This window comes from Tachypleus tridentatus, chromosome 13, assembly GCF_004210375.1.
Source record: "Tachypleus tridentatus isolate NWPU-2018 chromosome 13, ASM421037v1, whole genome shotgun sequence".
NCBI lineage: Eukaryota > Metazoa > Arthropoda > Merostomata > Xiphosura > Limulidae > Tachypleus > Tachypleus tridentatus.
In genome coordinates, this window is record NC_134837.1 from 80,090,966 (window position 1) to 80,107,682 (window position 16,717).

The 16,717-nt window shown below is 36.1% G+C and overlaps 1 protein-coding gene across 5 annotated transcripts in view; it reads left to right on the forward strand.

Annotated features, from left to right (window-relative positions):
- The window catches only part of LOC143240344 (uncharacterized), a 96,559-nt gene that overhangs the window by 76,093 nt on the left and 3,749 nt on the right, over window positions 1-16,717 (forward strand). For all 5 annotated transcript variants that reach the window (XM_076482614.1, XM_076482618.1, XM_076482615.1 and 2 more), the window contains 5 exons: window positions 4,547-4,992; window positions 6,830-6,937; window positions 7,218-7,384; window positions 10,777-10,922; window positions 12,820-12,888. In XM_076482614.1, the coding sequence (XP_076338729.1) occupies window positions 4,547-4,992; window positions 6,830-6,937; window positions 7,218-7,384; window positions 10,777-10,922; window positions 12,820-12,888 (936 nt within the window). The remainder of the gene's footprint in view (window positions 1-4,546; window positions 4,993-6,829; window positions 6,938-7,217; window positions 7,385-10,776; window positions 10,923-12,819; window positions 12,889-16,717) is intronic.

Genomic DNA, 16,717 nt, shown 5'->3' on the forward strand with positions numbered 1-16,717 from the left:
CAACTTCAATACCCATCTCTGTGCCTTACATACATTCCAACAAATCCCAAGATCCACTTCCTTTGGCTCCGGGTACAAGCATTTCCTCGGGTACATCTTCTTCTCCCGCCCCAAGATGCCAAACAATCATTCGTTTACGTCCTCAGTGACTGAAATCCTCTTCCAGCAGCAAAGACCTGCCCAGTCGACCCAGGGCAGGATCCATGGAGGTCGATAGACTTCCCTCGAATAAATATAGTAAAGAAAAAAGGTGTGGTTGTAAACAGAAGGGTTCTCCACCCAATTAGCTTACACATAAATAAAAAATGGGACCTTGATACGTGATACATGGAACTGTCGAGGTTTACGTTCTAATCTGGGTGACATCAAAACAATGATTGCTTCCTACCATCCTGTATGTATTTCCTTAAAAGAAACATTTCTGAAACCTGCCGATACAGTTACCTTTCGGCGGTTTTCTTTATACACCAATGACAGGCTGTGTGATGGACGAATGCGTGGAGAGTTGGCACTATTGGTTGACCAGCATGTGCCCACCCTGTCTTTGCCACTCTACACACCCTTGGAGGCCGTAGCCATCCGTGTTTTCTTGGGTTGTACCATTACTGTTTGTTCTCTCTACCTGTCGCCTGGGGAGACTTAAGATAAATCAGACCTTGATGCTCTCATTGAACAGTTGCCGTCTCTCTTTTTAATCCCGATGGACTTTAATGGACATCATCCTCTCTGAGGAAGTGCTGATATTGATAGGAGGGGTCGGTCCGTAGAGCGTATGCTCTCTGATCACAACCTTTCTTTATTCAGTAGCGGTTCTTCTACTAATTTTCATGCACCTAGTCAGTCCTTTACTGCTACTGATCTCTCAATTTGTTCCCTTTCACTATTCTTCCATTTTTCATGGAGGGTTGACAATAATCCATTAGGCAGTGATCATTTTCCTATAATATTGGGAGAAATTGGCTGTGATTAATGCCAGCCGACCTGCGTGCCCCGGTGGAAGCAGGATCAAACAAACTGGCCCTCTTTCACCGTTCTCGCAGAACTTGATCCTGTCATTGTCTGTAAGTCATCAATAGACGACTGTGTGGCAGCAGTAACTGACTGTATTATACAAGCAGCTGCTCAATGTATTTTTAAAACCTTGACACGTTTTCCACGATATTCTCGTCCGTGATGGAATCCTGCCTGCCACATGGCACAGAAGGATAAAAAAACGAGCCTGGGATACTTTTGGTAGGTATCTCACATTGCATCGCTTTCCAGCAGGCCCATGTACATGCTCGGTGGGTAAGACGTCAAAGCCAGAAGGAATCTTGAATTAAGTTCACAACCACCAGTTCCAAAGTCATATGGGACAAGATTCGAAATATCAGTGGATCTTGCTCTGATGGCCAGGAAATAGCTGATACTCTAGGTGAAAGCTTTTGCCGGGTATCTAGCACTTCTTCTTCCTCCAACCTCTTAGCTATTAAGACTCTGGCAGAGCGATCACCTTTTTCCTTTTGAGCTGGTTGCCTTTATGACTACAATCATCCCTTTATACTGGTGGAACTCAAACTGGCCCTTCATCGTCTGGCAGTACATCGGTTGGACCTGATGATGAACAGTATGAAATGCTGCGCCATCTATCTTTATCTTCTCTTGCTGTTCTTCTGATTGTTTTTAACCGGATCTGGCAGGAGAATGTTTTTCTTGTTGCCTGGCGCCAGGCTATTGTCCTACCTTTCTCTGAGCCTGGGAAGGATCCCAAGATTCCTTCAAACTACTGTCTAATTGCTTTGACGACCTGCCTCTGTAAGACCTTAAAGAGGATGGTTAATACTTGTCTTGTTTGGTTCCTCGAATCAAACAACTTCCTCTTGCCCATCCAGTGTGAGTTCTGACAACAGCACTCCACCGTCGACCACCTGATTTGACTCGAATCGTCAATTAGAGTAGCCTTTCTCAATCGACATCATCTTGTACCAATATTCTTTAACATTGAGAAGGCTTATGATACAACATGGAGGTATTGCATTTTGCGAGACCTCCATATGTATGAATTACGTGGCCATTTGCCCATTTTTATTAAATTATTTTTAATGAACAGGAGATTCCAAGCCGTGTGGGTTCGACACCTTCCCATTCTTTTCTATAGTAACTTGGAGTCCATCAGGGCTGTGTTTTGCGTGTCACACTTTTCAGTATAAAGATTAGTGCCAATACTGAACAACTCCCTCTTACTGTTGTAAACGGGCTCTTTGTCGACGACTTTCATATCTCATGTCAATCGTCGAGCATGAGGTATATTGAGCAGCAGCTATAGACCCTCAATCGTTTACTGAAATGGACCACAGTAAACGGCTTTAACTTCTCACTCTCTCAAACCGTTTGTATATACTTTTGCTGCCAACGTTGTATTCAACCTGATCCTGAACTCTGTGTCGGTGGAGTTGTGCTGCCTGTGGTTCCTGAGCCAAAGTTCTTGGGGCTTATCTTTAACCATAAGCTGACTTTTATACCACACATCAAGTAGCTAGGGGTCAAATGTACAAGAGCACTGAACATCCTCTATGCCCTCTCTTCCACCACTTGGGGAGCAGATCAATGTTCTATGCTAAAGATATATCATGCTCTTATTCGATCGAAACTCGACTATGCATCACTGGTTTATGGCTGTGCCAGAACCTCGGCCTTAAAGATGCTGGACCCCATTCATCATGAAGGACTTCGGCTCTGCATTGGGTCTTTCTGCACTTCCTCAGTTCAGAGCTTATACATAGTCTCATGAACCTTCTTTGCACCTCCATCGTTTGCAATCGTCTTTACTATATGCTTCAAAACTTTGTTCCGTACCAAAGCATCCCACATGGGGTTGTGTTTTCCTTCCTCAGTGGGCCATATTTTTTCGCAACAGATGACCTGCCATTGCTTCTTCTGGTCTTCGTATTCAGGCGCAGTTGGATGAATTGGATCTGTCCTTGGATAACATTGCTGTATCTACTAGCCAGTCCATCCCACCATGGCTTCTTACAGTCCCCAATTGTGACCTATCTTTAGGTTATCTGAGAAAAGCAGACACTCCCTATTGGAAATACTGCCCTCTATTTGCTGAACATCTTTTGAGCCATCCTTCCATTTCTATTTATACAAATGGTTCGAAATCAGATGACGGTGTGGGCTCTGCCATAGTTTGTTGTGTTCGGTGGTTGCGCCCAGAATCCCCTCTACAGCTTCTGTGTTCACTGCTGAACTGTACACCATTTCTCTTGTCCTGAATCGCACAGAAGCTAAGCAGTACTGAAGCTGCACTATTTATACTGATTCGCTTAGTTTTCTACTGACCCTGGAATCGCTTCACGTTAGTTCACACCTTGTTCTCGCCGATATTCAAAACCAACTGGCCAATTTCTGTTTAACATCTGCTTCTATCCAGTTTTTATGGATACCGAGCCACGTTGATATTCGCGGGTACGAGCTCGTCAACACCGCAGCAAAATCTGTCTGTTCTGGCACTATTACCGCTGTACCTGTTCCATACATGGACTATGGTCCTGTATTCAAGGCTCGGATTCTTGCCAATTGGCAGTCGACTTGGAGTGAGTAACGTGAAAACAAGCTTTTCCAAATAAAACCCTATATTGGACTTTGGCCGTCTTGCTTACGTAAGAATCGGAAATAAGTTGTTCTCACAGTTTTTTAAATCATCGTTTTCTGTTATCTGGGACTGATGCACCAATGTGTTGTCTGTGTAACACTCAGGTCACAGTAAACCACATTTTACTGTCTTGCCGTCATTATAACTCTCAACGACGGCACCATTTTAAAGATGTTCTGTCCCAAGGTTTGACCATAACGTCAGACAGTATTATTGGTGATGATGACACCTGGTAATGTTTTTAGTTTTTTAAAGGCCATTAATCTTTTTAGTGTATTTAAGTTTTTTAATTTATACATTAGACCTTTTTTTAATGTGATTCCCTTTTAAGAATCAAAGTCCAACTAATTCAATTTGAAATTAGCAAATAACTCGAAACCAGGACTGGAAAGGCCAACTTCAGGTGATTAACGACTGTTAGTCCTCCTGGCGAGTTATGATAATTACAATTATGCTACAGAGAGTCCTTTACAACTTGTATTACTGTAGTTTTTCTCTTACCGCTATAGACTAGATGTAACATTGGTTTTATGCTGTTTATGTGTTTTAAACTTTGTTTTGTTTTACCTTAATTTCCTTTTATGAATTTTACTAAATTTACTTTTAATTTTAACTTTTTACCGGATGTTTGGTGTAGATAGCGTAGCTGCTTTGTGCCTTAAAACACCAAACCAACAAATCGTTTCACGTTCACAATTATAAAGGGATATGTTTAGAGGGGCTCTTGTATAGCTTTTCACCAAAAGTCCGAAACAAACCAACAAACTGCGTAATTGAAAATAAGTCTGTTGAAAAACCACTTTCAAGAAATACAACATTTGTAAGAGTTTCCAGTTAATGCACGTTAACATCGTATCCTAATGTAAAGTAAGGACATATTAAAGAGTGTTTTGTTTTCCATTTTGTTAGGACTGAATCGAAACTTGTCTAGAAGATGTAGAAACAACAATAAATACATTAATACAAAAAAACGAGAAAATGAATTAGTTCGTGAAGTCAGAACTAAAAGAAATCTCCGAAAACATCTGTTAAAGAATGTATACGTGGAAGAGAGAGGTTCTGGAGATGAAGGTTTTACAAGAGATCCTGAGGAAGGGAATGCTGATTCAGCGTTAAAATTCACCCAAACTAACACGCCAATGTCGCGATGTACTTCGTCTTGGCATTCAAAGCGAAAGAAACAAAATGGTCGCCAAGCAATTCGAAGAAAGAGATTGAAATCAGGATTGGATATGATACCAAAACCATACAAAAGGAAGAAAACAAAACCAGTAAAATCTGACCTATCATTGAATGTGGAGACAGCAGATGTGGAGAACTGTAAAGAAGAGAGAACTAAAACTAAATATGATAAGGTGTGTTTCCAACATTTTAAGTTAATAAACTATAGGTAAGAGTTAATGTGATAAATGATAAAATATTGAACAGGTTATACATATCGGGCAAAGTGTGCGAATGGTTGGGGAGAATTAAAATGTATTAAAGCTACAAACATTTTAAATTAGAAATACTAAACATAATGTTCTTATAAAAACAGAGCTACGATGCGTTAAATAGCCTCGAACTTACAATAGGCCACAACATTACCCCTTAATAGTGTTTTTGTTTCTACAAACTTTAAATGGTGGCGCCCTCCGGACTCGGCAGAGTTTCCGTTGCACATTCCTTCACATTAACATCGTTTTGTCAAGCTATAACAGATAAATCGACATTTGTATTTTCTTGTTTTTAACACCCTTTTTAAAATGAGAAATGTTTATAACTAGTGAGTAGATTCAAGACCGAAAACTAAAGTTTTGAGGAGAAAGCGATAGATTTTTTTTTTTTCAGGTTATCGTCGTCTGCAATTCTTCTGTAGTTATTTTCTGGCTCTCCACCAAAGGCCCTCCCCTAGCCACCACTTACACCACACCCCATCTGAAATGCCCCATTTGGAAAACACTTAATTAAACAGTTAACGCGTAGGATTAACTCATGACAAACTATGTTTTAGTTGCTTATAATTTGATATTTGCGACCAATTTTAAAAACGTCGTATTAGATAGAAGTGGACCATAGTTTGTTGTAGTAAAATATGGGCACATTTTAAAGGATTACTTACTTCAGCAGAGAAAGTGACATAGTAATTGAGTTATGATTTTACCGGGGTTTTATATAATGCAGAAATATTATGTTAGTACGGGGTTTTCACTGACAGACCGTTTAAACGGACACTATTTTAAGCTCGCTTTCAAAGCTAACCCTAACAGCTCGGCTTCAGCTGTTCGTGTAAGGGTACGTTTTTCTTCCATGAAACATTTTGCCCTATGTATGGGCAAAGTTTAGGTGAGCTCGCCTTGAGATTAAACCCTACTGGAACCTCTGAAAAGTGTATGTAAGGCCATGTTCATACGCTTACGTTGACTGATTTTTATAACAAGCGAAATCGCAAGTAACGTGAGCAATAAAACCGAACAAAATATTCTGATTTAAAGTTCACGGTTTAAAAATGATAAAAGTTCGTAAATCTTTATTATTCAAAGTGTTAGTAGCAAAGAAATGGACATAGCTTTCATGTTCTGAGTGGCTGAGAGAACTCAACGCTTAAAAAGGGAGGGAACGACCTTAATTGTTAAATAAAAGCAATCCATGTTCATCACCAAGAAACAAAACATCTTCGAAATTGTGTTTATTTCTTCGTTATATCAGTTCCTGAGGGGTGGGTATTCATCACAGCGGAGATACGTGAAACGTATATGTAATTCTCAGATGCTGTTTATCTCCATCTAATTAAGTCCAGAACTAGGCCCGGCTTGGCCAGGTGGTTGAGACACTTGACTCGTAATACGAGTGGCACGGGTTCGAATCCCCGTCGCACAAAACATGCTCGCCCCTTCAGCCGTGGGGGTGTTATAATGTTACGGTCAATCCCACTATTCGTTGGTAAAAGAGTAGCCCAAGAGTTGGCGGTTGGTGGCGATGACTAGCTGCCTTCCCTCTAGTCTTACACTACAAAATTAGGGACGGCTATCGCAGAGAGCCCTCGCGTAGCTTTGCGCGAAATTCAAAACAAACAGTCAAGAATTACATTTTAAAAACGTTATGAAAAACAAGTTCGTCATATGATGTATTTGCGCAACGTAAAACGATTTGCGCTGTGAGATCGATGGGTTACCTGAGAGCTAAATAATTTTTTCTTCCGTTTCTCCTCAGATATCCTTCGATTTCTCCAATGGCGCCCCTCTTGAAATGAAACGGATAATGGTAAACAAAGCACTGGGGGAAACCGTGCTTCATAGAGCTTCCAGACTCGGCTATCTGGTAAGTAATTTTCATGTATCGTGCTATCATACTGGAATGTGTTAGGTAGGTCTCTATGTACCATACTATCATATCGGAGGCTGATAACTTCTTCGTTATACCTCTCTTTATTGTATTTCGTAGGTAAAAACACAATCGAGTCCATTCTTCTTGTAATTTGTATATTATGTTACAAGATTTCCAGAGACAACATTAATTCAGAATATTTGTATATTCATCCCTATCAGTTAGAGTATCTGTTGATGTTAATAATGTTTTTTTACTCCGCTTAAATTTACAGGAAGCGGTGTTTTATTGTCTTGAAACAAACTGTTGTGATGTCAACGCTCGTGACAACGCAGGTTACACGCCTCTGCACGAGTGCTGCTCACGTGGAAACCTTGAAATCGCAAACGCTCTTGTTCAGCACGGTAGTGACGTCAGTGCAAGCGCTATCGGAGGAATAAGGTAGGAGTAAAGTCACTTATGAAATACGGAATAAAAACTGATATCGTAATTACCTTTTATTTTTCTTTAACCAGCAAATTTTGTATGATACTTAAAGATTAATTAAGTGGGGAATCTTTCGGTCTACGAACATGACTCTTTCGGGTAAAAAATTAAATATCTTGTACTGCTGTTTTTAAAAAAATCAATTTCGGGGGATGAGATGATTGCAGTGTTATTGAATAACATTTCACTATTTTGATGTATAACGTTTATCGTTGTTTGGCGAAATATGCTATCAATAAACTATAAGTCGGCAGTGTGCGATAAGGTACGTTATTTAACAGTGCTGCAGTGTTTCCTACATGCACAAACAAGAGTTCTATCACAGTATAAGCTTTCAGCTGTGGTTGCGTTATAAGAGTGACAGTCAGTCCCTTATCGTGGATGATGGGTGGGAAGCTGTTGCTGTCGTGCTACCTTCATCTCTGATCAGTAGTTTAAATAAATTAGGAATGGTGGTAAAAAGCCTTAGTAACTTTACCGCAATCGCATAATATAAATACCAGTGCGTCCATTTTATGATAGGTTTTCGAACTGAGCAAACGATATAATACATTATTGGTACCCTGAACTGGTGCATCAGTGTATACTGTGATGGAGAAATATGTGTAATATCGTAGCAGATATTTGGTAGAACTAAAAATGCCCCCAGTTGGACATGGAGCATGTGCACTCGTATACTTCTAGCGAGACATTCAGTAGACGTTGTTTGTCTTTAAGGATGAAGAGCCCTTTTAATTAACCTAGACTCTGTTATAGACTCGTTTAAATTGAACTTGTATATGCAGAAGTTCATTAGTTTCCATAGTGATCACGCGTAAACTGTAGCAAAGTGTGGTATGACTTAAGTAACAGTTTTATTTTGAACATGTAACCAAACTCGGAAGGATTATTTGATGTGGATGAGGATTATTCTGTTTAGGAACGACAGTGGTAAACAGTTTATCTTAAACACTTGTTTATTGATCTCAGCAATAAGTCCAAAGGCTTGTAGCATTAAAACCAGGTTTTAATACCCGTGTGGAGCACAAATAACACATTGTGCAACTTTGATTAACAAAGAAATAAACTCCTGTTTCCAAAATGTTTGATCTCACGATATAACAGAAGTTCAATAAGATTTCGTTTAGGAAATGAAGAAGTGAAACTTCTACAGTGTGAATAAAGTCCAATGAAGGTGGGTTTATAATACTTTATAGTGGTAAGCTTACTCTGATTATCTAAGGGTCCGGCATAGCCAGATGGGTTAAGGCGTTCGACTCGTAATGTGAGAGTCGCGTGTTCGAATCTCCGTCGCACCACATATGCTCGCCCTTTCAGCCGTATGGCGTCATTATGTTACGATCAATCCCATTATTCGTTGGTAAAAGAGTAGCTCAAGAGTTGGCGGTGGGTGGTGATGACTTGCTGCCTTCCCTCTAGTCTTACACTGCTAAATTAGATAGCCCTCGTGCATCTTTGCGCGAAACTAAAAAAAAAAAAGAAAAAATTATCTAAGACATGAACGTCTAATAACGACAGCTTATCGTTCAGTTGATTTCCGACAGCAAAATCTTTTAGTAAGATGTTTACGTTTTAACAGCTGGAGAAATACGTTAACTGTTTCTCCATTATTAAATACTACAAAATAAGACGTTTATGAAAGCGCAGGAAGAGAAGAAATAAAGAGTATCAAGGCTCGATCCAGTGATGTATCTGTTCATACATTTTACTCTGTTAAACATAAAATGTGATGGTTTCCTTACAAAACGAGAAAGTTAAAATGTATTTATATTCTGTACAATTTCTTTCTTGGAAAACACAAGGCTAGAACAAAAAATCGATGATTTCGTTTGGAAATGTATCTGTAAACAATGACTCCATGACGTTTAAGTTATTAGCAGATTCAGAGTTATCATTGATTAGATATTTATTTTGTACAAATACTTTCAAAAAAGAGTGCCAAAATTTTGCTTTTGTGGACCTTAGGGAGTCCGTATAAAAACCACTCATTGTGAACCCTCTTAGTCAATTTTTTTTTTTTTAATACAATTCCTCCTTTATGGTGTTGTCTAGGCACAGCATGGCTAGGTGGTTAGGGTGTTTGAATCATAATCAGGATTGTGGGTTCAAGCCCCTTCACACCTTACTCTTTTAACTGTGAGGGCATTAGGTAACAAATTTCACTATTCGTTGGTGAAAGAGTAGCCCAAGAGTTAGCGGTAGGTGGTGATGGCTAGCTGCCTTTCTTCTAGTCTTACACTGCAAAATTAGGGACAGATAACAAGTAGCCCTTGTGGAGCTTTGCATGAAAATTCAAAACAAATGACAGTCTTTTTATTAAATTTTAAATGTGGTGTCTCCTTAAGTTTGGTTTCCTCAGTTTCCTTGTTTCTATAAATTTATCCTTATTTCTTAGAATAGTTTCCCCTTTGATGGTATATTCTACTTTATTTAAAATCCCATTGCTTGTATCTGGAATAATAATTATGAAGTCTTTAGGGTTTTTTAAAAACGTTCAAATCTTGGTTTGATCCTTGTTTAAGTTACTGTTTTTTTGTTGTTTTTTTTTAACTAAGTCTGAAATCTTGTAACATTCTGAGGATACAGTCAAGACTTGCATTTTAACCAGTTCAGAAGTTATACATCCATTTGTTTAAAAACCTATATAGTAACTTTATGAAAATCAGTTAGCATTTTTCTGTGATTCTATGGAAAATGTTTGACTACAGTCTTACTCTAGATACCAGGAAATCAAAACCTCTTTAAAGGAGAATTTGAGAACATCCAACAAAGACTTAGAGGAAATTTTTCCATTGTAATTCTTAAATAGAATAATCTAAATAAAAGCTGAAAAAATTAAATAACCTACTTAGGTATGATTTTATACAGGATTTAATAGAAACTTGTTAAATATCCTTATTTATAAGTTCACTTACAATATGTCTTTAAAGCAATCTAGGTTAATTAAAGGGTTTTCAACTTTAAAGGCAAATACCATTCATTGATTATCTCAGTAGTACTTGAAGTGCAAACACACACACACATTAGATCAACCACTAGAAATTCCTGTTGTGGAATAAAATAATTCTGTAGCACTAAAACCTACAACAGTATTATTACTAACCACTCTCTAACAGAGTATGTTGTTGTGCCAAACTCCAGTTTTTTCATGTCATTCTCCAGTATTTGGAAGTATTCCACCTTTAGAGTGCTAGAATCTCTTATGATGAAGTTAAGAACACTATCTTTGTCTTATTCAAAACATTATCATATTACTGTATCCTCAATTGTAAGAATAGAAAAATAATCTTGATCATTAGACTATAAAAGCTGAAAGATCATCTGACAAAAAATTGAATTTTTTTTAGGCCTCTTCATGATGCAGTGGAAAATGATCATTTGGAGATTGTACGGCTGCTGCTCTCTCATGGAGCTGATCCTTTAATAGCCACGTACTCTGGACTAACTCCTCTCAAATTGTGCAAGTCTGCCATATTAGAGGAATTCTTTAAAGGTATGTGTTACAGGTTAAGTACTGTAATTTGTTAGAGACTGTTAAGTCTAGGATATACACTTAACAGACATTTTTATGGGGTTCCATACAATACATACAGTCTAGGGGGGGTGGATGGGCTGTCATATAATTCTCAGAATTAAATATTGCTTAAAAATCTGAAAGAAGGAACAAATGATTTTAGGAAGTGAAACCACAATTATTTATGGAAACATAAATTTCTTTTATAGATAAAAGTTAAGTGACATTAACCTGAAACATTAAAATAATCATATGTTGATGTCGTTCATCTGTTGAGAAGAGAGTCAAAGTCTAATGAAGCTTAAGAGCGTAAAATTAAAGGCACCACATTTTTTAAATGTGTACAAATTTCCCAATTACAGAATCAGTGTCCCCATTGGTAGATTTGAAAAGGTATAACATTAGATATCATGTTTCAATACATGTGGTAAGCACTGACAGCCCAATGTTTAGTTTTGCACTTAACACTGACAAACAAACAACAAAATTCAGTACTTGTATACTGAAAAATGGAAATATAAGTGTGTAGAAAAGTTAAGTATGAAAGAGTAAGTGTTAAGTTGTTTTAAAAGTATTGGTCAGAAGAAGGAAATATGAAGAGTAAGTGTTAAGTTGTTTTAAAAGTATTGGTCAGAAGAAGGAAATATGAAGAGTAAGTGTTAAGTTGTTTTAAAAGTATTGGTCAGAAGAAGGAAATATGAAGAGATGTATTATTTTACATTACACTACAGATCATATATGGAAATTAAGTGATAGCAAGTATTATTTTCAAGGCTTCAAGAGGCCAAATACAACTTAGCTGTGGTTTTACTCTGAAATAAATATAAAAACAATAAAATAATGAAACCTTTATTAATAGGCCTTGTAATACTAGAGTGAACATATGGAAAGTTGGTCATCATTGTATGTTTTTAAGTAATTTATTAACCTGTTATTTCATAGTGAACAACAACTTAGAGATAGTGAATTTTACTTTTGGAAATATAAGTGTGCATTTTAAACGTGTCCTATTCGGTTATTCCTTCACATATGAGAGCTATAAATGTGTTTAAACTAGTGTAAACAAATTATATTTATATTAGTTCTGAAAGTTGAAGGAAATCAAAATTGTAGTTTAACATAACTTCATGAACTATCTGTGTTTTCACACTATTCTATAAACTGTATATTCTCTTGGTTTTGTCTTTCTCAGCAGAAAATAGGCACATATTATTTATACATCTCACTTAGTTGGGTCAGAGGAAACAGAAATGGGTGTATTTAGTCCATAGATGTTGAACTACTGATAGTAGCTGAGTAAGGAGGATTGTCCCATATTCCAAAGGAAACAAAAGGAACTTGTTTAATTTGTAGCTGCTGGATTGTTAGCAGTTCAGGTGTTAGAAGGATCGCACATTATTCTAAAGGGAATAAAGGGGTTTATGTAATTCCTAGGTTTTGAATTGTTGGACAGTCCAAGGGTTAGAAGGATTGCCCCTGTTATTCCAAAAGATTGGGACTAAAGATATTTTTGTTAATTTTACCCACCACAGACATTTTAAAAGCAATTTCTGACTTTCTTCTTGTTTATTAGTAGTGTAGTTTTGTTGAAGTTTGATTTTTTTTACATATATAAGCACAGATAGAAGATAACTGATGTATGTTGTGTCGAAAAAGACAGCTTATTTTAGCTTATCTATTTCGGTGTGATTCCTAAATGGAGAAAAAAAAACAACAACAAAGCATGAAGCTGGTCTTAAAAAAATCCAAGAAAGCAAAATGTGTTTGAACAGCAAAAAAAAGGCCGTTTCTTTATAAATAAGTAAATATTTACAACAAAACCCGAAAAAAAGATAATTGTTGAAGTTTCATGTAACATTGTTTTTACATTCTTCAGGCTATATGAATGATCTCAGTGGACAAACAGAAACACCATGGTTGTTTCCAGGCTCAGCAACTTGTTTAGGTGAGTCATAATTTATTCATTGGAATTCTTGTAGATTTAACCTTCAATTTAGAGACCCGTTTTCTGCTCTCCACTTCTCATAAAGCTCATGTATTTCACCATCTTGAGCAATTCTGTGTTTTTATTTGTTATAACAACGAATGTAAAGAATAATAACCAAAATAAGTTGGCTTGAATTCCTCAGTTTCCTTGTGAAGTACAGAGGAAACTCCTCTGTATAGATCTGGTTGAGGAGAGGAATCTAAACTTGCTCTGATATTCTAAAACGTTTACAAGGTTCACTGTCTTCTATTTTTTAAAACTAAGCTGGTGGTGTTAGTATGTGTATTTCAGTAACCATGTCATCAACAGTGTTGTGTATTAAAAAAAAAAAAGCTTGTGTTAATACGTGTATCCTGTTAGTAACCCTGTAACCAACAAAATTGTGGATGTTTTTTTTAAAAATAAAGCTTGTGGTGTTAATACGTATATCCCATTAATAACCCTGTAACTAACAAAGCTGTGGATTTTTTTAAAATATAAGCCTATGGTGTTCATATGTGTATCTCATTAGCATCCTTTGTAATCAACAAAGTTTTGGACTCGCAGGCAATATATTGCATATGCGTTAAAAATGTTTAAAAAGCCCATGAGGTAAATAATTCTAGGGTTAATCAACGTGAAAGTTTATTTTAAAAGTCTAGTAAGATCTTAACAACAAAACGTAACTACTGAACGTGTTCTTCGAAGGAGATATGAAGCATAGGAAGTAATAGGAATTAGAAATTCTTTTCTTTTTCTGTTAAGTATTTTTTCAACAACAGTAAATTTGACCATGTGAGGTAATATATAGGAAAAATTGAAATGTCTCAAGTCAAATAGGTGTAATATACGAATCAAATAACTAGTTACTTGTACTGTTGTCAACTAAATAAATCAAACGGAAGTTTACATGTATTCTGCGATTGTTACTAGACGTTTATCTTACATAATTAATACGAGTACCATGCATTTAGAGAACTTAAATATATATTTTTATATGTGAATTACTAATATAAATCACTTGGATTACATTCTGAGTCTACAATAATAACTGACTCTAAAATCCGACTTTGTAGTCGTAAAACTGGACGTATGACATAAGTAACTGTCAGCTCAATATATAGAACGCAACAAAAGTACCCGACCCAGTTACGGAAATAATATTTAAGATAATACATCGAAAGTGCCTGGACCCGGCAGTTTAAGGCACTCGACTCGTAATCCGAGGCTATCGCTGGTTCGAATCCTCGTCACACCAAACATGCTCGCCCTTTCAGCCGTGGAGACGTTATAATGTGACGGTTAATCCCACTATTCGTTGGTAAAAGAGTAGCCCAAGAGTTGGCGGTGGGTGTTGATGATTAGCTGCCTTCCTTCTAATCTTACACTACTAAATTAGGGACAGCAAGCGCAGATAGCCATCGTGTACCTTTACGCGAAATTCAAAACAAACCAAAAGTATTTGACATCAGTGACGAGAAAAATTCAAATTAAGCTATCAATTTCAATAATTTTACGGACTTTAAAAATTTCAATTGTTTTAAACACTTGGTTTCACTTTAGAGTCAGAGCTACTTATACTGTTCACCATGGAAATCAATTGTTGAACATTTCAGTCATACTAAGAACCACTCAACAATAACATACAATAAATCTGCGTTTTTATTCTTTAAGTGATGTCACAATTTGAAATGTTAATAATAGTGTGATTATTTCTTAACAGTTTAGTGTAGAATATGTTGTTTGAGAAATAAAATTTCTCCTCAACATTATTCATGCCAGTTTACCAGTCATTTCAAAAGTGAATGTTGATCGGATTCAGCCGTCAGTTTGAGTGCAGGTAGTGATTTCAAAAGGCACAGTGCGATTAATGTTTATTTGTTTAGGGTTTAACAAGTGGAAAGATTTCGTGTCGCTGATAATCTTCAGAACGTGTTACGGTTTTGATTGAGAAGAAATTTGTTCCTAGTTTGTAGTGAACGTTTTAGACACTTCCCGAAGATGACACGTAGATACACAGGGTACTCCTTCGTTAGTTGCAATGAGATGACGTTCCTTATTTTACTTTAATTGTTAGCTATCGCAGTAATGCGAACGTGATTTTCTGGTAGTTATACAATACCTTATTTAATATAAGTTAAAAGTTTTTGTTTTTCTTTAATAAATGCCAGTTGTTGTTATTTTTTAAATATAATCTGCCATGTTTTAAAACTAGTTTCACTAAGGTTAATATTTTATTACATTTCTTCTATAAAGCGCGACTGTGTCATGTTTTATTAAGAGTAGAGACCAGCCATAAACAAATACACCTATCGCACACTTTTTTCTATGAACTCGTGTTTTTTTATTTTTTTATTTCCATAAGACGCGCAGCGAAGTCAATCTGCTTTCTGCAGAAATGCTAGGCTGTTTATGACGTGTAGGACTTTAGATCACATACTATATTTGTAATGCATATTTGTATAGTAAAATGTGCTAGACTGTTTATGACGTGCAGGACTTTAGATAACATACCATATACAAATATGTACATTATATAATAAAAAAAAATGTTGCGTGTTTTAGAAAAGGCACGACTTGATATAAAGCGTGTGACGTACTTAAATGACATTTGGCGTTTGTATGAGTGTAGCAGCGTTTATGTAGTAAATGTACAAGTATTACTTTTAACTGCAAGATATTTGATTTCATTATATGTTCCCGATGTTTAACATACCTTCCCTTCCATTCTTTTCGGCTTGTTGATTTATTTTATATGTGTATTTAACAGCCCAATCCGAAAAACACGTTTGTCTAACGTATTGTTTTTGTCTTTGTCTTCATTTTTTATTCAATGATACAGTTTTTATTTTGCATCTTTTGTCTTTGTCTTCATTTTTTATTCAATGACACAGTTTTTATTTTGCATCTTTTGTCTTTAGTATCAGAGAAATATTTAGATATATAACATTTCTTTCACACTTTTATTTCATGTACAACTAAATATTTCTGTCATACTACTTTTCTTTTATATCCATATTTTATATGTATAATAAAATATTTCATACTACATTTTTTCACACCTTTGTTTTATATATATTTAAATATTTCTATCGTACATTTCTTTCACACCTTTGTTTTATGTACAACCAAATATTTGTGATACTACCTTTCTTTCACACGTTTTATGTACAAGAAAATATTTGATACTTTTGTTTTACACCTATTATATAATTAAATTTGTCATACTACTTTTGTTTTACACCTGTTATATAATTAAATTTGTCATACTACTTTTCGTTTACACCTGTTATATAATTAAATTTGTCATACCACATTTTTTTCTTACCCTATATATAAATAATTAAATATTTCTGTGATACTATGTTCTTTCACATCTGTGTATGTGTAAATATTTCTGGCCAGTTCGCTCGCTTCTGTAATACGGAGTGCAGATAATAAAAAATTTGTTTAAATGTAATCCTGCAGAGTCAACCATAGTGTTGCACGTGGTCTGAATACAGACATGCACGTAAATCATGTAGATTGCAACTGACTTGAGATGTCCTAATGTACTCATAATACAGTTTGGCGCATACGAACAAGTAGCTAACATTTCTTTGAAGTTGTTATGGAATAAACGTCGCCTAGGTTATAATGCATTTTATCACGTTCTGCGTTTTAATGTGCTGTTTTTCATAGCGTCATTTTTTCAACCGTTTTATGACTTTTAACATGAATGATTTCGGACAGCGAATCTTTTGTGACGAGGAAAGAACAGGTCTGGTTTAAGATTATAATTGTTCTTTGCACTTAACTAATACTGAAG